Source organism: Eumetopias jubatus, unplaced genomic scaffold (genome assembly GCF_037043125.1).
Source record: "Eumetopias jubatus isolate StellerSeaLion01/CBP00866 unplaced genomic scaffold, mEumJub1_p1.0 scaffold_6, whole genome shotgun sequence".
NCBI classification, from domain to species: Eukaryota; Metazoa; Chordata; class Mammalia; order Carnivora; family Otariidae; genus Eumetopias; species Eumetopias jubatus.
In genome coordinates, this window is record NW_028274812.1 from 19,968,925 (window position 1) to 19,994,792 (window position 25,868).

A 25,868-nucleotide genomic window follows, 5' to 3' on the forward strand; every position below is an offset into this window, starting at 1 on the left:
AATACCCTCCAGTTCCATCCACGTCGTTGCAAATGGCAAGATTTCATGGTTTTTTTTTTTGATGGCTGCTTAATATTCCATTGTATGTATATATACCACATCTTTACCCAAAATCTATGTTTATAGCAGCAATGTCCACAATAGCCAAACTATGGAAAGAGCCAAGATGTCCATCAACAGATGAATGGACATAATAAATCTTTAATAGCAGTTACCAAACAAAAACATCAAACTCAGTGGTTGTAAGGCTTGTCCCTAATAGAGAACTTTCCATGAAGAACACCAAGTGTTTATTTTCATATTTTCCCACAGTTTTCCTCTCGGTTGACTAATAGCTGCAACTTGAATCAGGTAGTTTTGTACTGACTAGAACCCTCTAAGAGGCTGCTGCATTGAAGGTTATTTTGCCTCTCAATTTTTGTCTGTTTTTTTTTCTTTCTTTCTTTAATTCCCGGTAACTTCTCTAATTCTAGCAGCTTTAACATTTAGCCCCAGACCTTGGAGGTTTTGAATAGTCTTTAAAGCCTTGTTTAAAACTTACCAGACAGATGACATTAATTTATCTTTAATATCCTAATATAAAAGAGAGAGAGAGGAAACTAACATTTAGAGCTGCTTCTCCCTCTCTTCCCCTTCTGGTACATGTGTGCAAGTTGTCTCTCTCTCTCTCTCTCTCTCTTGCAAAAGTAAATAAATTTTTAAAAAATCTAAAAAAAAACCCACAAGTGAAAACAAATTTGACAAGATGATGGGAATGTCAGCTATATTCCTATGGAAACGGTAAAAAGATCAGTGGTTGTCAAGAGCTGGGAGGTGTGGACTGATGAATAGGCAGAGCACAGAGGATTTTGAGGGCAGTGAAAATACTCTGATACTATAATGGTGGTGTATGTTTTTATAAACTTGTCCAAACTCATATAATGTACAACACCAAGAGTGAGACCTAATGTAAACTATGGACTTTGAGTGATAATGATGGGTCAGTATAGGTTCATCAATTATAAATGTTACCACTGTGGTGGAGGTATTGATAATGGGGCAGGCAACGTATGTGGAGGCTATGTGGAGGCAGGAAGTATATGGAGAAATCTGTGTACCTCCTCTTAATTTTGCTTGAACCTAAAACTGCTCAAAATAAGAAGTCTGAATTAAGAAAAAAAGAAAAAGTCATCAAAAAACAAAACAAAACAAAAACAAAAAAAGGACACAGATTCTCTCCGGAAAGTGGTCTGTCGCTTGAATTATTTCCCAAACTAAATAAAATGATTATATCTAAGACAATCAAAAAGGTTCTTTTCACAGGAAAAATGGAAACCAATGCACCATGAATCTTCAAAATTTTCCTTCCCAACCAGAGGATTTGAAGGGAGGCAGAGCATTCCTCAGTTGCTTAGTCATGACCACACACCATTCCTTCTTCATTCAAGAAACTTCCTGTTGCAAAATTTGGTAAACCAGCTCTGTAGTTTATATAGTTTTCCACTGTTTTTACCCCTGAAGTTAATAAAAAGCTTGCTTGACATTGACATGGTAGGTTGGTCAGGATGAACACTTGGGAAATTTGAGAAATAACTTGTAGGGAACTCATTATAGTTATGTTTAAAAGCCTGCTTCTCCCTCCCCCACTCCCTCTGCTTGTGTTCCCTCTCTCGCTGTGTCTCTGTCAAATAAATAAATAAAATTTAAAAAAAAAAAAAGAATTTCTGCACACTTGGAGTTTTTTGCAAGAACTATATGTGTTGTTAAGCAGTAATGTTGACTTGTCATGTCCTGCATGAGAAAGGAAATCCTGAAACTGCTCCCGAGTGTCAATCATTGTAGGTTAAACATGAGAGGTAGGACCCTTAAGTGGAGAGTAATTGGCTACGTCTGACTATACATGAATCACATTCTTTTTGTCCTTCCTAAGACGGGAATAAATTCCATTTCCAAAGCCTCTAAATAAAGAAGTCTTCACTAGCAGAAACATGAAAACAGTACAGTAGTACCTAATTATTACTTAATCTTACCTTGATTAGAAAAGAAAGGCATTTTGTTGATAAGCCCTTTTGGCTGATATCTCTTGGTCTTGGGGTTATGAATTTCACATTCACTATCTTAACAAAAATTTCCTACAATTAATTTAGTCCCTGGTAAATAAGAAGAGAGTATCTCTTTACCTTTGGCAAAAATTTTCCGTGCATTTTGAAACGGTAATTCTGCCAATTAAAGGTTTAAGTGAGCTCAAAACCAAAAATTCTAAACATATATTGTATGCACATGCACTTCCTAAATAAATAGCTGCAGTGCGGATTCTGATTTAATATTTTCATAGATTGTATAATTACCCATAAATATTATATACCTCAGGTTGGATTATGTATCTTCTCTCCATTGATATTTGGCTGAACCATAGGACTGGCTTTGGTCAATGAAATGTTACTGAAGTGACATGTATAACTTTTAGCAGAAGCTTTAACTCCAGATCACATTGGTCATGTTCTGTTTCCTTACCACAATTATCAATGTTCCAGATTGAAGTTGGTCTATCAGATGGGGTCCTAGGTGCAGAAGACATGGAGCAGTCTCTTAACTCATACATAATGGAAATATGGCAAGAACAAGAAATAATTTTTTCTTCTTGAAAGACATTAAGTTAGGGGTCATCTGTTATAATGTATATCCTCACCTATCCTAATCAAAAAGGGAATTGATACCTAAAATTAGGGGAATGCTGTAACAACAATAAAATCACTATGAGGGGCACCTGGGTGGCTCAGTCAGTTAAGCATCCGACTCTTGGTCTCAGTTCAGGTCTTGATCTCAGAGTCATGAGTTCAAACCCCACATTGGGCTCCACACTGGGCATGGAGCATACTTAAAAAAAAAAAAATACATTAAGAAATGACAATGAATCATTAAGTATGAGGCTTATAGAAACAGGCAGCAGATGGTGAGGAGACTGTGACCAGTGTCATAAAGGACATAAATCCATTATTATTCAGTGGCAAAACATTCAGTAACATCATCACCTATAATAACTTGGAAGGCAGGTATTTTGCCAAATGAGTTTGCATGTTTAAGCAAGGAGGTAGGCATATTAAATGTTCAAAGATAATAATAAAATTGACTCTAACTTCTAACTCTTAACAGATAAAACAGAAGATGTTTATGCTACAAAGAACAAATGAAAACTCAGCTTCATGGCAAGGACCAAATCAAAATTCTTATTTTTGTGATAAAATCTCTGAAGGAGTTAACTTAGCACCCATAAATCTTTCAAATTAAGACAACTGCTAACAGAGAGGACACTAAGACTCTAGTTAGGCTCTAGGTCTAAGATATAGCAAGACTCCTGGAGAATGTCTGACATCTTGATGCATATCTGTGGGAGAAAGATGAAAATCATTTATATGGAGTGAATTGTGAGCTGGACAAAAGATATCTGTAAGGACACATTATAGCTATACAAAAAATTGAATTATCCAGGAAATTAATTCTTTGTTTTCTGGGTAAGAGCATAGTGTTTGGGAGTGTAGAAGAACAAACACAGCAATGGAAAACCAAAAAACAAGGATTAGGGAAATGTAAAGGAAGGTATCCATGCAATCAGATGCCATTCTGGTCAGGCACAGGCACATGTCCTTAGTGGTCTAGATGTTTTACCTTTCACAGAAACACAGTAAAATTGAGTTTTTAAATATGTACCTAAAGAGTTATGTCCTTTTCTCATGGCAACTGTTAATAGAGGCAGGTCCACTGCAAAAGAGCTAAAGAAGTAGCTCCTAGAAAAGACTTAGAGAAGCTAATCCCTCATTCTGCTTAACATCTACTGTGGTGGACCTGTTGGTCCACAAAGATGCCCACATCCTAAAGCCTGGAACCTGTGAATAAGTTAGGCTACACGGCAAAAAGGACTTTGCAGATGTGATTGAATTTCCATTGAGATGGGAAGATTATCTTTGGTTATCTGGGTGGGAGTAATTTAATCATAAGTCCTTAAAAATAGAGAATCTTCCCTAGCTGTGGTCAGAGAGACATGTGACTATGGAAGCAGGGTCCAAGAGAGGCAACATGGCTGGTTTTGAATAAGGAGGAACGGGGCCATTAACCAAAGAATGTGGGTGGTCTCTAGAAGTTAGAAAAAAGCAAGAAACAGATTCTCCCATACAGCCTTCCTAAAGGAATGCATTTCTGCTAACATCTGACTGATTTTCACCCAATGAGACCCTGGTCTGAGTTCTAGCCTATGGAACTGTGCAATAATAAATTTGGATTGTTTTAAGGCACTGACTTTATGGTAATTTGTTATGGCAGCAATAGAAAATTAATACATCTCATAATTGCCCAATCTGGACATAGAGAAACAGTATATAGCCATGACTTATTGATTTTGGAATGCTGAGGCTTCAAATAAGCTTACCAATATATAAATAAAACAAATGGAAGAGATTCATTCAGCATTAGAAATTACTAAATTCTCATTAGCTACCGCAGCTGCCACAGCCACAGCCAAAACCTTGGCAAGCTCTCAACTTAGACAGTGATAGATGATTCCAAATTTTAAAAATTAAAAAAAAGAGCTAGAAGTCTCATAAATTTTAAGTATGAATTTCTTCCTGTCCTTAACCTAAGTCCTTGGCTCTACTCCAGAGATTCTGATTCAATTGGTGTGGTGTGAGAACTTGGTACTGTGAAGTACCTTTTTCTTTTTTCCAAACAAAATTTGCTATGTGTTATCAAGACATTTCTGTTAACATGAATTAGAGTACCTTTTTAAAAACTTTCATGATGACTTTAATAAGTCAGATTTGAGAATCACTGCTCTAAAGGACATGATTCTTCTTCATATCATCTTAGGATCTGGGCTATTAATTTATACAAATGGATTGGATAATAGTGTTCTGTTGATTAGAGTATTAGACCAAATCTATTTGAGGTTAAGTCCCTATGGATCCAATTTTTTGATATTTCTAACAAATTTTAATACTTGTCCCATGTAGTGCCCATGGATGCCCATCAAACTTGTATAAGGATTTGTGGTCACAACTAATGTTTTTACCAGCCGATGATACTCCAGAGAAAGGTCAATAAGTAAATAGAGTGGCCATATAGAATTATGACATAACATTGACATAGGCACAGGTGACTATGATAGCAGGTTTAATACTACTTCACAAAGATCTTTGGTGTGAAGTTTGACAAGCAGCTCTGGATATGAAGTATAATACTCAAGTGCACCACAGTAGCCTAGGGACACAGGACCTAGATTATAAATGTAACTGGTAGGTTGATCACATAGGGCCCCACTCATCAGGGCACAAATGTATATAATAAATTCAGGTATGAGGTTAGTTTTCAAAAAAAGCAGGCACCAGAAAATTTACCTCCAGAGCACATACTGAGGAAGTTGTCCAGAGACATGGCAACCTCCATTTCACAGCACCTAATAAGGAATCCTCTTTAGTAGCTATTATGACCCAAAACTTGGTTCATGATATGGATATAGAATATCCCCTTCACCTTAACTGTTACCTCCACATAGCAGAAATAATGGAATGATGGAACATACCTCTTAAGAACAAGTTCAAAAGTCTGACTGATTCTTGAGTTCTAACAAACCATTTATCTTTTCAGTGTTTGATTCCTTTATGATGCTGTTTTCCCAATTATATATCTCCATAATGAATAGGACCAAAGAATAAATAAAAGAAGTTAAGCATACACCTCCCACGGGATCCAGGCATTCCACAGCTAGGACTTGCCCCAAAAGAAAAGAAAGCATATATCCATAAAAATATTGTACATGGTTGTTCTTAGCATCTTGGTTTGTAATAACCAAATATCAGAAACAACTCACATGCCCATTACCAGGTAAAAGGATAAACAAACTTTGTTATGTCCAGATAATGAAACACCACTCAGCAATTTAAAAAAAAATGGACTGTTGATACATGCAATACAATGATGAATCTCAAAATAATTGTGCTGAGTGAAAGAATGCAGAAAGAAAAGAGTTCACAGCATATAGTCTCATTCATATTAAAGAGTAGGGGGTGCCTGCGTGGCTCAACTGACTAAGCCTCCAACTCTTGATTTCAGCTCAGGTCATGATCTCAGAGTCATGGGATTGAGCCCCAAATTGGGTTCTGTGCTCAGCACAGAGTCTGCTTGTCCCTCTCCCTCCTCTCTCTCAAATAAATAAACAAACAAAATCTTAAAAAAAAAAAGAGTAGAAATTGCAAATGAACTATTGTGACAGAAAATTGCATGTGAATAGGAGGGAGGAGAGGGGTGGGGAATAGTGGGAGGGAGGAATTTTCAGTGAGATGCAAAGGAATTTGGGGAGTGATATATTCATTATCTTGATTGTGGTGATGATTTCATGGGCATACACACATGTCAAAATTTGTCAAATTGTTCATTTTAAATATGTGTAGTTTTCTGTATGTCAATCATACCTCAATAAAAATATAAAAATACAAGAAAAAGAGTAAATGGGCCATACACCAAGTATGTTTGGTCTACTCATCATGAAAAGACTGTAACTTCTTATGATGGCTGAAATTATGACTTTACTTCATGTGAGTTTTCCCAGCAGCAAATTTTCTTGTCTTGTGCACAAGACATGAAATGCAAAACTATTCTCCTGATGAGAAGCAGTACAACTTATATGATATAGAGTAATCCCCTATGTAGCCATTTGGGAATATCTAAATATATACTAGCCTTTTATGTCAGGGTGAACTCTTTATTAAGAATAGCCATAGATTTTAATCATTAAAAATACCCATTCTCAAATTTGTTCAGAAGTTAGGCTGGACCATAGGAGGAAGCATTCAACTTTGGAAATATATAAATTGTTTAATAGGGAGAAATTGATCTAATTGAAGGATTTATTAATAAATTAAACCAAAATCTGGTAATAATAGGTATATAAACCTTAGGCCATTCTCTGGGTAACTAGTTTACATAGTGGAAAGTTCACTAGCATATCCAACATTACATAATTGTAAATTAGATGTTTCTATTAAAAGATAAAATATTAACTGATCACTGTTACAATAAGCATTGGAGGCCTCAAAAAATTTCCATTTTTATATCTGAAGTCCATATTTCCTTGATGCTAAAAATTATTCAAGCCCTTTGGAAACAGAATCAAGATGAATATAAAGTAAAAAGGATGGAAAATGTATGCCCCTGCATCAATCTTTGTGTCTTCTGAATGATAGAACACATTTATATAAATCCATTCAGTTATTAAAATGACATGGAAGAAGAAACTATACTTAACTTTAATAGGAAAGTGAAGACATACCTGGTCTTCATAGGAACAAGTCTGCCCTATTTGGGTTGGAGGCTCTGTGGGAATCACCACGCAAGGTGGAAGCCCTGGCTTATAACATCTTTCAGTTGTTGTAGTTAGGATATTCAACAAGTTGATCATACTGGAAACACTAACTTGTGAATTAGATCCAAATAACCATAGAAACAAACAAACTTGGATTTATGGGGTTAGAAAATTAGAATGCAGGGGTGCCTGAGTGACCCAGATGGTTAAGTGTCTGACTCTTGATTTCAACCCAGGTCATGATCTCAGGGTTGTGAGGTCAGGCTCCACATTGGGCATGGAGCCTGCTTAAGATTCTCTCTCTCCCTCTCTCTCTGCCCCTTCCCTGTCTCGAAGAAGGAAGAAGGAAGAAGGAAGAAAGAAGGAAGAAGAAGAAGAAGAAGAAGAAGAAGAAGAAGAAGAAGAAGAAGAAGAAGAAGAAAGAACGTAAGAAAGAAAGAGAAAGAAGAAGGAGGAGAAGAAGAAGAAATTAGAATACAAACTGTTCAACAGAACTCTCCATAATGGAATTTTTCTGCATCTGTGTTATGCAAGATGTAGTTACTAGCCACATACAGTTGTTGACATATAAAATATGGCTAGTGAGACTGAGAAAATGAATGTTTAACTTCATTTCATTTTAATTAATTTAAATTTAAATATAAAAAAATACACGTGGCTAGTGGCTACCACAGTTGACAGGGCAGGTCAAAAGTATTAAGAGTTAAGCAGACAAAGACTGTGCTTATAGTATGATATTATTTTCAGAGTTTCATCTCTGTGTGATAATGAGGTTTTCTGAGGAATTATAATGTCCAAAAGGGACACAAGGTCAGTTCACTTTCATTCTTTCAAAGATATAAATACATCTGTTATAGACTTAATGTTTGTGTCCTCTCCAAATTCATATGTTCAAACTCTGATCCCCAGTGTGATGATGATATTTGGAGATAGGGTTTGGGGAGGTAATTAGGTGTTAAGGGTACAGCCCTCATGATGGGATTAGTGCACTTAGGAGACTTGCTTCTTTTTCTCCATCATCTGAGGAAAGCAGGAAGAAGGCTCTCATTAGAATCCTACCACGTAGACACCCTAAGCCTTCAGAACTGTGAGAAATAAATATTTGTTGTTTAAGCCACCCAGCCTATGGTAATTTCTTATAGCATCCCAAACTGACTAAAGCAACATCCAAAGCTTTTAAAATATATGTCCATTAAGCAATTTCTACCAGCACACTGTATAAGAACCTATTACTGTTTTGTTTTGAGGATGTTTGTTTGGCTCAGCTATAACTGTGCCCCATTTGTTAGTACTTCCAAATTCCAAAGTAGAATAGTTTTACTGCCTTGGATCAGGGGGCTTTGAATCTTCACTGAGGAATCTATAAAAATGTTTGGCTTTGTTCAAGAGATATAGGGTATAGCACTGTATCATTCTGCCTGAAAGGGGGAAAAGATTGAGAATTCTAGCATTGGGTTGAGAAATTATGTTCCCTAAATTAAATCAACTATTTTTCTATGTGAGGGTCGTGGATTATAGGACTATAGGATCCTTAAATCAGTTATCAATTGCCACAATAATGCTGCATAACAAACCACCCAAAGGCTTAGTGGCTTAAAACAACAAGTATTTATTTAGTTCATGAATCTGGGAGTCAACTAGGAAGTTTTGCTGCTTTGGGTTGGACATGACTCATGTCAGCTAGGCTTGCTCATGTGTCAGCAATCAGCTAGTGTATTGGCTGGAGACTGGTTTATCATCTAAGAGGTCATCCTATTTCTGCTCCAAGTTCTCTCTCATATTCTAGAAGACTAACTCAGGCTTGTACATACAGCTGAAGGATGGTCCCAAGAAAGAATAATAGGAGGTCAAGCCTCAAAACTCAGACTTACAACTAATAAGCTATAAATTCAATTGACATTCAAATGGTAGGGAGGAAAATTCTACTTCATAATGGGAGGAGCTGCAAAGTCATATTTCAAAGGGCATGGATATAGGGATGGGTGAAAAATTGTGAAGCCTTCCACAAACTCTGGCTAATATACCAATTTCTTGTGTAAAGGCAAATGATATTCTTCATTGGCATTTGGGTCAAACTTCCAAAGACAAAGAGAAGTTATTACCCTAGGACCTAAAAGGTTATAGTAAATAGGAAACTGTCTCATTTCATAGACTATCTTAATCTGGATTGAATTATATTGGACCAATCTTATGCTCCCTTACATGATATGTTAATTCAAAATGAAAACTCCAATGAAACCTAATAATGAGGCAAATATATTATAAAAATTAGTACCAATCTAAAAATGGTGAATGGCAGTCTCCAAGCTGGAGCAAGAGTACCCATATTTGGGGAAAGGATAGTCCCTTCAATAAATACTTTTGGGAAAGCTGGACAGCCACACACAAAACAATGAAATCTTACACACACACACACACACACACACATAACTCAAAATGGATTAAAGACTGAACATAAGACCTGAAATCATAAAACTCCTAAAAGAAAATCTTGGCAATGTCTTTTTGGATTTTAATATCAAAAGCAAAAATAAATAAGTGGGACTACAAACTAAAAAGCTCTTGCAGAGCAAAGGAAACCATCAACAAAATGAAAAGTCAATATACTGAATAAGGGAAAATATTAGCAAGTTTTATATCTGATAAAAGGTTAATATCCAAAATATATAAAGGACTCAAAAACTCAATAGCAAAAGAAAAAAATGGTGAAAAAATGGGCAGGGGATCTGAATAGACATTTTTCCAAAAAAGACATACAGATGGCTAACAGGTACATGAAAAGATGTTCAATATCACTAATCATCAGGGAAATACAAATCAAAAGTACAATGAGCTATCAAGAAAAACAAGTGCTTCTGAGGATGTGGCAGAAAGGGGACACTTGTGCACTGTTGGTGGGAATGAAAATTGGTGCACTGCACTCTGGAAAACAGTATGCAGGTTTCTCAAAAAATTAATAATACAACTATCATATGATGTAATAATACCACTTCTGGGTATTTATCCTGAGGAAATAAAAACACTAACTTGAAAAAATATATGCACCCTTATGTTCACTGCAGTTATTTACAATAGCCTGGACATGGGAGCAATCTAAATGTCCTGTGATGGATAAATGGATAAAGAAAAGATACAGGGCACCTAGGCGGCTCAGTCAGTTGAGCATCTGACTCTTGGATTCGGCTCAGTCATGATCTTGGGGTCATGGAATGGAGCCCCACATGGGGCTCCACACTCAGTGGAGTTTCCTTGATATTCTCTTTCCTTCTTCCTCCCCCTCTGCCCCTCCCCTCCCTCACTCCTGCATGCATGCACTCTCTAAAATAAACAAACAAACAAATAAATAAATAAATAAAATCTGATATATATATATATGTATATAGTGATGATGGATTGTATAGGATGCTGTATTGATGATTTTACTATATATACAAATATCAAATATTATGCTGTACACTAGAAACTACTATAATGTTATTTATCAATTATATCTCATTAAGAAAATGAGTACTTATGCTTGGAAGTCTTGAAATTTTGTCATATCAGACTATCTGTCATTATCTTACTAGTCCTGAGCTGTTGGCATTACAGATATCATCCAAATTCTTTCATTATGTCTTGGATCATAACCAAATACAAGGATATACTAGCTTTAAAAAGTATTGTGCCCACTTGTTTCCAGTTGCTATAAAGAATAAGGGGGGAGGGGCGGAGCAAGATGGCAGAGGAGTAGGAGACCTGGATTTCGTCTGGACTCAGGAATTCAGCTGAATAGGGATCAAACCATTCTGAACACCTACGAACTCAACAGGAGATTGAAGAAAAGAATAGCAACAACTCTGTAAACAGAAAAGTGAACACTTACTAGAAGGGGCGCACTGAGGAGTGGGGCCCCGAGTTCTCAGCTCCTCCCGGGTGGAGATTGGGAGGCTGCCATTTTCACTCTCATCCTCCAAAGCTGTACCGAAAGCTTGTAGGGAACAAAAGCTCCCGAGAGCAAATCTGAGCAGATTGCTTAGCCCGGACCCGGCAAGGGCGGGGCAATTCCGCCTCCTGCAAAGACATTTGGGAACCATGGCAACAGGCCCCTCCCCCAGAAGATCAGCACGAATAGCCAGCCAAGACCAAGTTTACCAATCAATGAGAACGGCAGAACTCCAGCGCAAGGGGACTACTGCACATAGAATTCATGGCTTTTTTTACCAGGATTCTTTAGTCTTTCAAAGTTAATTTTTTTAACTGTTTTTTTTTTTTATTTTTCTTTTTCCCTTTTTCAACCAACATCTTATCAATCCCTTTTTAAAAAAAATATTTTTATTTTTCATTTTTAGAGTCATATTCTATCCCTTCATAGTAGTTACCCTTATTTTTGGCATATATATATAAGTTGTTCTTTCTTTAAAATTTTGAGGTACAGTTTCTTCTAACACATCAAAATATATTACCCTAAATCACTAGTCTATGCCTTTGTTCTAGTCTCCTGCCTGTCACATTCTCTCCCTTTTTTCTTTTTTTTTAAATCTTCTTTCTTTTTCCAAACAACTTCTTATCTTATCAATTCCTTTTATAAAATCTTTTATAATTTTCATCTTTACAGTCATCTTCCATCCCTTCATCGTATCAATCTTTATTTTGTACATATATAAGTCTTTCTTTAAAATTTTAGGAGACACTTTCTTCTAACAGACCAAAATACACCCAAAATCTAGTGTGTGGCGCTGATCTATGCACTTGCGAGATCATATTTGAACATATTCTGGGTTTTTTTTTGTTTTGTTCTGTTTTTGTTTGTTTTTATCTTTTTCTTTTTCTTTTTTTTTCTCTTTCTTTCTTCTTTCTTTCCCTTTCTTTTCCCCTGGTTTCAGGTCTTTTCTGATTTGTTTAGAGTATATTTTCTGGGGATGTTGTTACCCTGTTAGCATTTTGTTCTCTCATTCATCTATTCTCCTCTGGACAAAATGACAAGATGGAAAAAATCACCTCAAAAAAAAGAACAAGAGGTAGTACCGTTTGCCAGAGACCTACTCAATATGGACATTAGTACAATGTCGGACCTAGCGTTCAGAATCATGATTTTAAAGATACTAGCTGGGCTTGAAAAAAGCATGGAAGTTATTAAAGAAACCCTTTCTGGAGAAATAAAAGAACTAAAATCTAACCAAGTCAAAATCACAAAGGCTATTAATGAGGTGTAATAAAAAAAGGGGGCACTAACTGCTAGGATAAATGAGGCAGAAGAGAGAATTAGCAATATAGAAGATCAAATGATGGAAAATAAAGAAGCTGAGAAAAAGAGAGATAAACAACTACTGGATCATGAGGGCAGAATTCGAGAGATAAGCGATACGGTAAGATGAAACAACATTAGAATAATTGGGATCCCAGAAGAAGAAGAAAGAGAGAGAGGGGCAGAAGGTATATTGGAGCAAATTATAGCAGAGAACTTCCCTAATGTGGGGAAGGAAACAGGCATCAAAATCCAGGAGGCACAGAGAACACCTCTCAAAATCAATAAAAATAGGTCAACACCCCGACATCTAATAGTAAAACGTACGAGTCTCAGAGACAAAGAGAAAATCTTCAAAGCAGCTCGGGAGAAGAGATATGTAGCCTATAAAGGTAGAAACATTAGATTGGCAACAGACCTATCCACAGAGACCTGGCAGGCCAGAAAGGACTGGCATGATATAGTCAGAGCACTAAATGAGAAAAATATGCAGCCAAGAATACTATATCCAGCTAGGTTGTCCTCGAAAATAGAAGGAGAGATCAAAAGCTTCCAGGACAAACAAAAACTAAAGGAATTTGCAAACACGAAACCAGCCCTCCAGGAAATATTGAAAGGGGTCCTCTAAGCAAAAAGAGAGCCTAAAAGCAGCACAGACCAGAATGGAACACAGACAATATACAGTAACAGTCACCTTACAGGCAATAAATTCATATCTTTCAATAGTTACCCTGAATGTAAATGGGCTAAATGCTCCAATCAAAAGATCCAGGCTATCAGATTGGATTAAAAAACCAGACCCATCGATATGCTGTCTGCAAGAGACTCATTTTAGACCCAAAGACACCCCCACATTGAAAGTGAGGGGGTGGAAAACCATTTACCATGCTACTGGACACCAAAGAAAGCTGGGGTGGCAATCCTTATATCAGACAAATTAGATTTTAAAACAAAGACTGTAATAAGAGATGAGGAAGGACACTATATCCTACTTAAAGGGTCTATCCAACAAGAAGATCTAGCAATTGTAAATATCTAGGCCCCTAACATGGGAGCAGCCAATTATATAAGGCAATTAATAACAAAAGCAAAGAAACACATTGACAACAATACAATAATAGTGGGAGACTTTAACACCCCCCTCACTGAAATGGAGAGATCATCTAAGCAAAAGATCAACAAGGAAATAAAGACTTTAAATGACACACTGCACCAAATGGACTTCACAGACATATTCAGAACATTCCATCCCAAAGCAATGGAATACACATTCTTCTCTAGTGCCCATGGAACATTCTCCAGAATAGATCACATGCTAGGTCACAAATCAGGTCTCAACCGGTACCAAAAGATTGGGATTATTCCCTGCATATTTTCAGACCACAATGCTTTGAAACTAGAACTCAATCACAAGAGGAAAGTCAGAAAGAACTCAAATACATGGAGGCTAAAGAGCATCCTACTAAAGAATGAATGGGTCAACCAGGAAATTAAAGAAGAATTAAAAAAATTCACGGAAACCAATGGAAATGAGAACACAACTGTTCAAAATCTTTGGGATGTAACAAAGGCCGTCCTGAGAGCAAAGTATATAGCAATACAAGCCTTTCTCAAGAAACAAGAAAGGTCTCCAATACACAACCTAACCCTAATCTAAAGGAGCTGGAGAAAAAAGAGAAACTAAAGCCTAAACCCAGCAGGAGAAGAGAAATAATAAAGATCAGAGCAGAAATCAATGAAATAGAAACCAAAAGAACAGTAGAACCGATCAACGAAACTAGGAGCTGGTTCTTTGAAAGAATGAACAAGATTGATAAACCCCTGGCCAGACTTATCAAAAAGAAAACACAAATGACCCAAATCAACAAAATCATGAACAAAAGAGGAGAGACCACAACCAACACCAAAGAAATACAAACAACTATAAGAACGTATTATGAGCAACTATATGCCAGCAATTTAGATAACCTGGAGGAAGTGGATGCATTCCTAGAGATGTACCAACTACCAAAACTGAACCAGGAAGAAATAGAAAACCTGAACAGACCTATAACTGCTAAGGAAATTGAAGCAGTCATCAAAAATCTCCCAACTAACAAAAGCCCAGGGCCAGATGGCTTCCCAGGGGAATTCTACCAAACATTTCAAGAAGAATTAATTCCTATTCTCCTGAAAGTGTTCCAGAAAATAGAAATGGAAGGAAAACTTCTTAACTCATTTTATGAGGCCAGCATTACCTTGATCCCCAAACCAGACAAAGATCCCACCAAAAAGGAGAATTACACACCAATATCCTTGATGAACATGGATGCAAATATTCTCACCAAAATACTAGCCAATAGTATCCAACAGTACATTAAAAGGATTATTCACCACGACCAAGTGGGATTTATCCCTGGGCTGCAAGTTTGGTTCAACAACCGCAAATCAATCAACGTGATACAATATATTAACAAAAGAAAGAACAAGAATCATATGATCCTCTCAATAGATGCAGAACAAGCATTTGACAAAGTACAGCATCCTTTCTTGATCAAGAGACTTTCCTGATCAAGAGACTTTCTTGATCAAAACTCTTCAGAGTATAGGGATAGAGGGTACATACCTCAATATCACAAAAGCCATCTATGAAAAACCCACAGAGAATATCATTCTCAATGGGGAAAAGCTGAGAGCTTTCCCCATAAGGTCAGGAACGCGGCAGGGATGTCCACTATCACCACTGCTATTCAACATAGTATTAGAAGTCCTAGCCACAGCAATCAGACAACAAAAAGAAATCAAAGGCATCCAAATCGGCAAGGAGGAAGTCAAACTCTCACTGTTTGCAGATGATATGATACTTTATGTGGAAAACGCAAAGACTCCACCCCAAAACTGCTAGAACTCATACAGGAATTCAGTAAAGTGGCAGGATATAAAATCAATGCACAGAAATCAGTGGCATTCCTATACACCAACAACAAGACAGAAGAGAGGGAAATTAAGGAGTCGATCCCATTTACAATTGCACCCAAAACCATAACATACCTAGGAATAAATCTAACCAAAGAGGCAAAGAATCTGTACTCAGAAAAGTATAAAATACTCATGAAAGAAATTGAGGAAGACACAAAGAAATGGAAAAACGTTCCATGCTCATGGATTGGAAGAACCGACATTGTGAAGATGTCAATGCTACCTAGAGCAATCTACACATTCAATGCAAGCCCCATCAAAATACCATCCACTTTTTTCAAAGAAATGGAACAAATCATCCTAAAATTTGTATGGAATCAGAAAAGACCCCGAATAGCCAGAGGAATGTTGAAAAAGAAAAGCAAAGCTGGTGGCATCACAATTCCGGACTTCCAGCTCTATTACAAAGCTGTCATCATCAAGACAGTATGGTACTGGCACAAAAACAGACACATAGATCAATGGAACAGAATAGAGCACCCAGAAATGGACCCTCAACTCTATGGTCAACTAATCCTCAACAAAGCAGGAAAGAATGTCCAAGGGAAAAAAGACAGTCTCTTCAACTGATGGTGTTGGGAAAATTGGACAGCCACATGCAGAAGAATGAAACTGGACCATTTCCTTACACCACATACAAAAATAGACTCCAAATGGTTGAAAGACCTAAATGTGAGACAGGAGTCCATCAAAATCCTAAAGGAAAACACAGGTAGCAACCTTTTCGACCTCAGCCGCAGCAACTTCTTCCTAGAAACATCGCCAAAGGCAAGGGAAGCAAGGGCAAACATGAACTACTGGGATTTCATCAAGATAAAAAGTTTTTGCACAGCAAAAGATACAGTCAACAAAACCAAAAGACAACTGACATAATGGGAGAAGATATTTGCAAATGACATACCAGATAAAGGGCTTGTATCCAAAATCTATAAAGGACTTATCAAACTGAACACCCAAAGAACAAATAATCCAATCAAGAAATGGGCAGAAGACATGAACAGACATTTTTCCAAAGAAGACATCCAAATGGCCAACAAGACACATGAAAAAGTGCTCAACATCGCTCAGCATCAGGGAAATCCAAATCAAAACCTCAATGAGATACCACCTCACACCAGTCAGAATGGCTAAAATTAACAAGTCAGGAAATGACAGATGTTGGCGGGGATGCAGAGAAAGGGGAACCCTCCCACACTGTTGGTGGGAATGCAAGCTGGTGCAACCCCTCTGGAAAACAGTATGGAGGTTCCTCAAAACGTTGAAAATAGAGCTACCATACGATCCAGCAATTGCACTACGGGGTACTTACCCCAAAGATACAAATGTAGGGATCCGAAGGGGTACGTGCACCCCGATGTTTATAGCAGCAATAGCCAAACTGTGGAAAGAGCCAAGATGTCCATCGACAGACGAATGGATAAAGAAGAGGTGGTATATATACACAATGGAATATTATGCAGCCATCAAAAGGAATGACATCTTGCCATTTGCAACGACATGGATGGAACTGGAGGGTGTTATGCTGAGCGAAATAAGTCAATCAGAGAAAGACATGTATCATCTGACCTCACTGATATGAGCAATTCTTAATCTCAGGAAACAAACTGAGGGTTGCTGGAGTGGTGGGGGCGTGGGAGGGATGGGGTGGCTGGGTGACAGACACTGGGGAGGGTATGTGCTATGGTGAGCGCTGTGAATTGTGCAAGACTGTTGAATCACAGATCTGTACCTCTGAAACAAATAATATAACATATGTTAAGAAAAAAAAAAGAAGAAGATAGCAGGAGGGGAAGAATGAAGGGGAGTTAATCGGAGGGGGAGATGAACCATGAGAGATGATGGACTCTGAAAAACAAACTGAGGGTTCTAGAGGGGAGGGGGTGGGGGGATGGGTTAGCCTGGTGATGGCTATTAAAGCGGGCACGGTCTGTGTGGAGCACTGGGTGTTATGCACAAATAATGAATCATGGAACACTACATCAAAAACTAATGATATAATGTATGGTGATTAACACAACAATAAAAATTTAAAGAAAAATAAAGAATAAGGGGAGAATGTAAAATTATGGCTATAAATTCACTGGACTGTTAAAAACATCAGTAAGGACATAGTGAATTCATCCAGTTAATATGCTGCTAGCCACAGCAAATCCTAATATTGCTATACTGCAAGACAATTGTAATACATTTTTAAGGGGCTTAAATATCATGTTCTTAGTCCAATAATTATATATTTAAAAATCTATAGTGAGGAAACAATCCAAAAGTAGTATCAACAACCATGAAAAACCTGTACCATATTCAGTTTTTTTTTAATAAGAAGAAAAATTGGAAGCAACCAATAATATAAGAATGACTAAGTAATTATAGTATTTTCATTGGGTAGAATATTATGGAGCTATTAAAATGGTGGTTATAAAGTTTATGCAGCAACATCAAAAAGGTAAAGTATAATCCTAAATGAAAATAAGATACAGAATTATATCTACACTATGATTATAACTATGCAAAACAAAATGAAAAAACGTTCATAGGATTGCAAGCATTGCTGGTAGGAGCTGCCTTTTGAGATGTCTTATTAGAAATGTTCATATCATTTGATTGAGTAATTCAACTTCTGGAACTATATCTTAAGAAAATTATCCAAAAAAAATAAAGAAAGAAAGAAAAAAGAAAAAAAAGAAAATCATCCAAAATGAGAAAAAGAAAGGCGGGGGGGATGGTTAGGAAGAATTTTTTAATACATCTCTGCAGCTTTTTTTTTAATTCATAAAGAACTAAAAACAGCTTAAATGCGTAGGAAGAAAGAGATAGTTAAATAAATTAGAACTTATCTGTCATAATGTTATACAGCTATGAAGAATGAATGAAATTAATGATACATTCATAAATTTAAAAGGCAGTATTCATTTTAAAAGCAATATATAAAATAATATTGACTATATGATTTAAAAGTACATACAGATAAAAATATACCAAAAATTTAACAGTGTATTTGCTAGAAATATATAAAAAAATTAATAGTGATTAACAGTGGTTATATAAAAGAAAATTCTTAATGCCCATCATCTTTCTTATGCTTTTCTATATTTCCAAGTTATATACAATAATCACAGTAGTAGGTATTACTTTGATAATCAGAAAAAAATTGTAAAAGCCTAAATAGGAAAAAAATTAAATATCTATATTGGCACTGTATAAGTATGGTTGATTAAGGATTGTGTGTTTTTCTAGTTTCCACATCTTGGAATGTAGTTATGCTAAATTTGTAATTTCAAAACCTATAATATTTAGTAAGGCGACCCATGCTATACCTTATTTGCCTTCTGGTAAGCCATGACATTAATAATAACACTTTACATTTATGTAAGGATTTACAATTTACAAGGTATCTCACTTGCATTATTTCATTTGATTTTCACACTTGTGTAAAGTAGAAACTGTTACCATGCTACAGTTGTGGAAATTGATTCAGAGATTAAGTGAGGTCCTCCAAGTCATTTGGTAGATACCTAACCAAACCAGTGTTGAACCCAGTGGTTAAGCTTCCAAACGCGCTCAGGGTTTCCATGGAATCGTTTTCACAGTTCTCATCAGGAAGGATAAAGCACTATGCCACTGCAAACATAACACTAGGGCTGTAAACAACTAAGACATTTACTGGAAGAGAGTGACTTTGATTCGTTTTATACCCGTTCTTTCCACTGTCCTAATAATGATTAATTTTTTTTAAAAATCAGGCTTTTAGCCTGGGTGGCTCAGTAGGTTAACTGTCTCCCTTTGGCTCAGGTCATGATTCCAGGAGCCCTGCTCAGTGGGGAGCCTGTTTCTCTCTCTCTCCCTCTGTCCTCCCCCCTCCCCCTGCTCTCACTCTCTGTCTCTCCAAATAAATAAATAAAATCTTTTTTAAAAAAAGTTAGGCTTTGATGTTTCAGTTAGTACCTTTCCAACACATCCCCAATCCTTTGATATGCCCAACTAATTAAGCAGTGATGTAGAGTTTGCATGAAGTACTTTTTAATTAGCTACAGTGATTCCCAAATTATTCAGCCTGGGCTCAGGACCCTTAATACTCAAAATGACAATCTAGTGCATGTAAACTCTTTATTTAAATAGTGACATCTGAGATTAAGCTCAATAAAGGTTTCTATGGAAGCTAACTGCAATATCAAAACTTACCAACACACCAAAATGATCCAATTAGTAGAGGTAAAAATAAGTGATGGAAAGAGCAGCTATTGATACTATGGAAGGGTTCATCCAACTTCCTCACATTAATTTTCATAAATGTGTCTGCATATTCATTAGAAGACTATGCAATTTATTTGCTATTCAACGATCTCAACTAGATAAGAAGGATACATGAAGTGGAAGTTTAGTTGTTCTTCAATAGCATTGAAGCCAATTTCATAGAAACACAGACATTAAAACTGAAGAGCAAGGTAAATTTACATGAATGTATACACATAGATAATGTAAACAGTGCTAAAGATAAATTAAAGATAAAATTCTAGGATTCCTGCAGCAGAAGAGATCAATAAAGTTCATGAATTCGTTCCAAATAGAAAAGTTAAATAAGGCTTCAGTCTTCCTTACAACTAAGAACAAAGGGAAATATTTGCTAAGCTTGATTGCAGAATGAAATGCAAACATAAACATATTTATTAAAGGTTGTAATCACATAAGAAGCTCTTAATAATAACTCTGAGAGTCAAGTATAATATAAGAGCAACACATGAATGTGCAATTTTTTAGAAGTTTTCTACTATGAACGTTAACCAAGTTCAGATTTAAACCTTGACATTTGGATGCACTGGGACAACTGAAGACCCAAAATGGTTTTCAAAACATACATGGCTACAGAATTCTAACTTTTGTTTTTGAAAGCTTAGGTCACAAGACATTTTCTTGGAAATCCTTACAAAAAGACATCCAAGTATGTCTAATAAGTAGTATTCTAAATTTTATTAATAAAACACAATGACCAAGTGACATATATAGCTGCACCACTAACAAACATCTCAAAATTAACCCACCTGAAATCTAGCTCCTGATCCTTTCTGCTTTTCTTGGAGTCTTTCCCATCTCAGTCAATGGTGACACCATCTTTAATGCCTGTCCATCATGCTGTGTTATCAACCCAGTATAGACAACTGGCTTTGAATGGCACAGTGGTAGACCAAAGGGGATCTATTTTTGTCACATTAAGCAATACTGAAAAAGGACAGTGGAGAGCAATGTCTCTACACAGTAATGATAACACTCATAAAACTTACAGTGTTAAGAAGATAGCAGGAGGGGAAGAATGAAGGGGGAAATCGGAGGGGGAGATGAACCATGAGAGACGATGGACTCTGAAAAACAAACTGAGGGTTCTAGAGGGGAGGGGGTGGGGGGATGGGTTAGCCTGGTGATGGGTATTAAAGAGGGCACGTTCTGCATGGAGCACTGGGTGTTATACACAAACAATGAATCATGGAACACTACATCAAAAACTAATGATGTAATGTATGGTGATTAACATAATAAAAAATTAAAAAAAAAAGAAGTATGGTAGTTCTTGGGGGGCAGAAAAGGACATCCAGTGGAGTTCACCAAGCCCTGAAAAACTTGGAACAATGTGCTATCCTTTCCTGGCATGCCTTCAGTGAGCAGTGCATGGGAATTATCTGACCCACCAGGAAATGTCACTCCTATTGACAGATGAGTGCAGAGTTTCTTGCCACCTATGTCCACATACACCCATGTTAGTGGTGTGGCCCTGGATAAATAACATTATCTTATCTTCTTCAGACTTGTATATTGAAGCGAGTCATAAAGAAGAAAAAGGGATCAAAGCAGTACTGCTTACTTATGTCTATGGCTAAAATTTCCTAAGCATGCTTGCAATAAAATCTCTTCCCTCTGGCTTGAATACTAGATACCTGAATCCTCAGTTTTCTTCTCCTTGACCTGCATTATCTCTTCTTACAACTTGCTCCACCAGAGACCAAAGCAGTTCTTCCAGAATATAGAAACATGAATCCTTGGGGTCATACACACACTCTCCTCATTCTAGCTATTTTATAAATTAAGATGGCAATTCAGTCTTTGGCACTCTAGCCTTGACACCTTCTACTCATTCAACAAGTTGTAAGGGGGCTAGAGTTGTAACCTCTGAGTTGTTACTTTGTGAACACAAATTACCTGTGCAGATTCTTTTAAAGTTGGGATTTTCCAGAAGGTGTCCTGGTAGGCGGCACTGGAACCGATGTTGCCAGAACTCAGGGAACCAGGGATTCCTTGTATTAGTGTCCAGCCTCAGCTTCAGGAAATAATCATCAAATGACCTGACCTCTGGAGATTGCAGCTTTATTGTGATTCCCCCGTTGGCTTCCACCTCATAACCTTCAATGACTTCATCTCTGTCTGCCCATCCATCACTAAAAAAATTCAGGGATTGGGGTGGGGAGAGAGAAAGACAAAGGTCTCACAAATAGGGCTCAGCATTATGCATGAATGAAGCAATTCAGCAAGGCTGAAAGTCTATTTTAAGCCAGAATTGCTACCTATCAATGACTTTTTTTTTTTTTTTGGTGGAAGAGTAGTAAATTCTGAAATCATAAAGTCCTGTTTGTTTGTTTTTCACAGTAGTGAAAGTGATGATGAAGATGATGATAGTAGCAATGACAAGAACTAACATTTATTGAGCATTTACTAGGCATCAGATTCTGTACTATTTACTTTTACTCAGTCAGATGTTCAGCAACTAATTGAAGTCCCAGTGGAATCAAAATATGGATCCAGGCAGTCTGGCTCCCAAACCCAGTGCTCTTTAGGCCACAAAACCCATCAGCTACTGTCCCAATCAGAATAAAGTAAAACCCAGGCACTCGGGGCCTTCACAATAAGAGCTCAGCAAGGTTTCAAGGTTGCAGCCAAGACCATTATATGAGCTGCATTTATGAGGTTGAAATTGATTTAGCTCAGAAGCATGACAACCACAGATTTTGTGCCTGGACATTGTTCAAACTTGCATCGCCTAGAAGTGATCAGATGCTTCCCCCTCAATGTTATCTCAAAATAGCAGCATTATAAGAAAACAATCCCACTCCCCAAAATAAAAATAATCCTCCTGCTCACTAAAAGGAAGTTAACTGATACTTTATTCAGTGAATTCAATTTTTTAAAAAAATTTGGTCACCTTCTAGAACATTCATATCAGTCATGAGTGATGTAGCTCCAATTTAATTTAAGTGTACATATGAGCCGGGCCAAACCTCACATGAGAGCTTTTGATCTCTTCCCAGCAGGTGCCAAAAAAAAAAAAACTGCACCAGTTAGAGTTAAACAGGTAAAAAAGACTTTATTCAAGGCTATTCCAATAGGCCAGAGACACTGAACTCCATCTGCTGAAACAAAAGTTGGGGGAGATTTAGGTGCTGAGATGAGCTAGTGAGCGAGTGCTAGGGGACATTGAGGGGAGCTTGGTCAATGTTATTAGCCATCTGTGTTTGATAATTGTCATTTATCTAAGTTAAGCTCCCACCCTCCCACAGAAACTGGGAGACAGGGGTTTGCTATCATTCTTGATGATTGCATTTCAAAGGGATGGCTTCCGGGTCCTTAAGAAAGAAATTTCTCTGCTGTAAAAACTGGCAAGAGGCTAGGAGAAAATGTACACCTCCTAGGGACAGAGAAAGAATTTATGGCAGCATTTTTAAAATTAAATGCTCTAAGGAGAGGGAAGTCAAGGGGCCCATCGTCAGGAAGAAACTTGTCTAAAGTTGAGTCAAACTGAGGAGAGGGTTAAAGATTGTCTTGGTCAAGAGGTGGATTTATTTATACCCATAGGGTCATACCCTGCAGTTTCTGGAACACAACTGTTCAGTCTCTGCCAGAGAGAGTGTTTTATCACTTGCTTCTCACAGAGCAGGGACCTGGGCCAAATATATATGGCTGACCATAGTTCACCCTTGTTAAACTGAGATCAATTGGAATAAATGTGTCCTCCATTTAGCTGAGTTAATTGGTGCAGTTCTGTTCCAGAATCTTCCCAGTGAACCATACAGGAGCTGTATTTTCAACAGACCAAAGGTTGTAGAAGGTATAGCTGACTTAACATGATCCAGAACTGAAAGGACCTTGAGGTATAGTGTGGTCTAACCAGCCAGATCAGAGAATGATTATATGCTTCTTCTAAATCCATCGGGATAGAGATTTTACAATCTTGCACAGACCTTTCCTTCCCCCCACAACCCCCCATCATTTTCTTCTTTCCTTCCTTCTGTCCTTCCTTCCTTTTGCATTTACCTAGATACTCTGCTATGCTCAAGATTCAATTAAGAATGAGACACACTATCCTCTTCCCCTAGTGTTACAGACTTGTGGGAAGAACAGACACCAAACAAGAATTACAAACACTGTAAAGGTAAAGAAGGAAAAGTGACCAGTTCTGCAAGGATGAGGGGCTTAGGGGTTTAACTTAGTCAGGTGTGTATGTATGTATGTATATAAATGTGGGTAGGGAGAAAGTAATTAGGGATGACTATCCTGAGAAAGTTATATCTGAGTTGAGACCTAAAGGATGTGTGGGCATTAGTCAGATGAAGAGATGAGGAGGGAAGTATAGAAGGTTCCTGGTAGATTATCTAATATACGGGAAAGAGCATGGGCCATTTGTAGAATTTGGAGAGTCAGTATAGCTGTAGCATAGAAAGAAGTATAGCAGGAGACAGGAGTGTGGGCATAAATTCCAGCTTAGTTACCATTAGCCTAAGGACTGCAGAAGTCTTCAAAGTGCTTTAAGCCTATTACATAATAAGGCCACTGCACTCTGCCCCCTGGTGGGGAATGACCTGAGTCTTTCTAACAAGTCCCGTTCTAATCACCATCACTGGATATGACGGCTCGTCAAATTGATTTTAAAAAAGACGGACTCTTTTATCTTTCTATATGCTCAGTCTACTTAGAAAGGCTTGAACTAGTTTATTTAGATTATTCACATTATATCATAACTACATTTATAGCAATTTGAAGACCTGAACTATAGGGTTAAGGGTAAAAACAAAACCAGTTAGGCTTTCAAAAAATTCTGTTTATGAGTATATATTTAAAATCAAAATGACTTATAATTTGAAGGAAAAAAATTCCTTTTCGACATAAAATTTAAGCTTGAAGTGTGTCTCTCCCCAAGATTTAATATTATGTGAGAATTCTCTGTGTGTGAATGTATAGTCTGAATAAGAAACCCACAATTTTTTAAGTGTATGAAATGAGCCCTCAACACTGTTTATTTGCATTTCTTTTTTTTTTTTTTATCATTCCCAGTTTATAAAAGCAAGTATCATGTGTCAGTGCTGGAAGCAGAGAAAGTGTGACCTCCTGCCCTTTTGCCTTCCAACACAGAGGAGCACATCATGGGAGTAAACCTGAATATAGAAAATTTGAAGTCAGATGGTTTAGTGGGGCAGAGTCTTAGATCCCCTTTGCCATTGATTAAAGTCCTTCCTCTTAACTATTGATGACCTCATTCTAGAAATTAGAGTTGGTGTTAAACCCAAGAAGTCATGAAATCAAGGAGAACCAGGATGTGACAGAAAAAAATATTCAGCTAGGATTGGTTGGTGAATACTTTTGAAGGGTTAATCACTAGATTTTTATATGAGATCTTAAATCTATCACAGGTAAGGTGTTAGGGAATGCTAACAAAAAGTTGCCGAAAAACATCCATAAAGCAATTCTTGGTTTTTATATATTTAAATCATTTTGTTTACAGTCCACTTGCCAAATGTATTTACAGAGAATTTTAAAGGATTTTTGTGTTCAGTTGTTTTGGGACTTTTTACAAGGATATTGTTTTGGTGAATTCTCTGTGAAGCATACTTGAAAATAGGGAGGCAGCAGCTCTCCTGATACCGGGTTTGGGTGTTTACTTTTGTTACTGTTGTTGATGGTGGTGGTAGGAGTGTGAACTATGCGACCAGAGATGACCTGCAGGCACCTGCTCACCCCAGGCTTCTGCAGCGAATCCTGCTGTGCTGGGTGCTGAACTCTATGAGGCATATTCACAGCCTCCAGCAGCTTCTGCTGCCCATCTGTTCCCCAATGATGAGTTCCTTTTCCTATCTGGGGTCTAGAAATAAAGCTGCAGAATGTGGATAAACAAGTGAACATTTAACAGACAGCTACATGTCTTTAAGTATTCCTCACAAAACACAAGAATCCTTGCTCCTTGTCCCCCTCAACAATTTTATACAACAGTTCTTTCACAAGGCTGTTCTTGTCCCAAAAATCATTGTTCTAGTCCCTGTGAAATTCCACAATCCCAACCTGAATAATCAGAAGATTTGTTCCACTGAATAAAATCTGATG

At 37.2% G+C, this 25,868-nt stretch overlaps 1 protein-coding gene across 3 annotated transcripts in view; it reads right to left on the reverse strand.

Moving 5' to 3' along the window:
* Positions 1–25,868, reverse strand: part of GRM1 (glutamate metabotropic receptor 1) — a 432,450-nt gene that overhangs the window by 100,865 nt on the left and 305,717 nt on the right. For all 3 annotated transcript variants that reach the window (XM_028103377.2, XM_028103378.1, XM_028103379.1), the window contains exon 3: positions 21,702–21,937. In XM_028103377.2, coding sequence (XP_027959178.1) covers positions 21,702–21,937 — 236 coding nt within the window. The remainder of the gene's footprint in view (positions 1–21,701; positions 21,938–25,868) is intronic.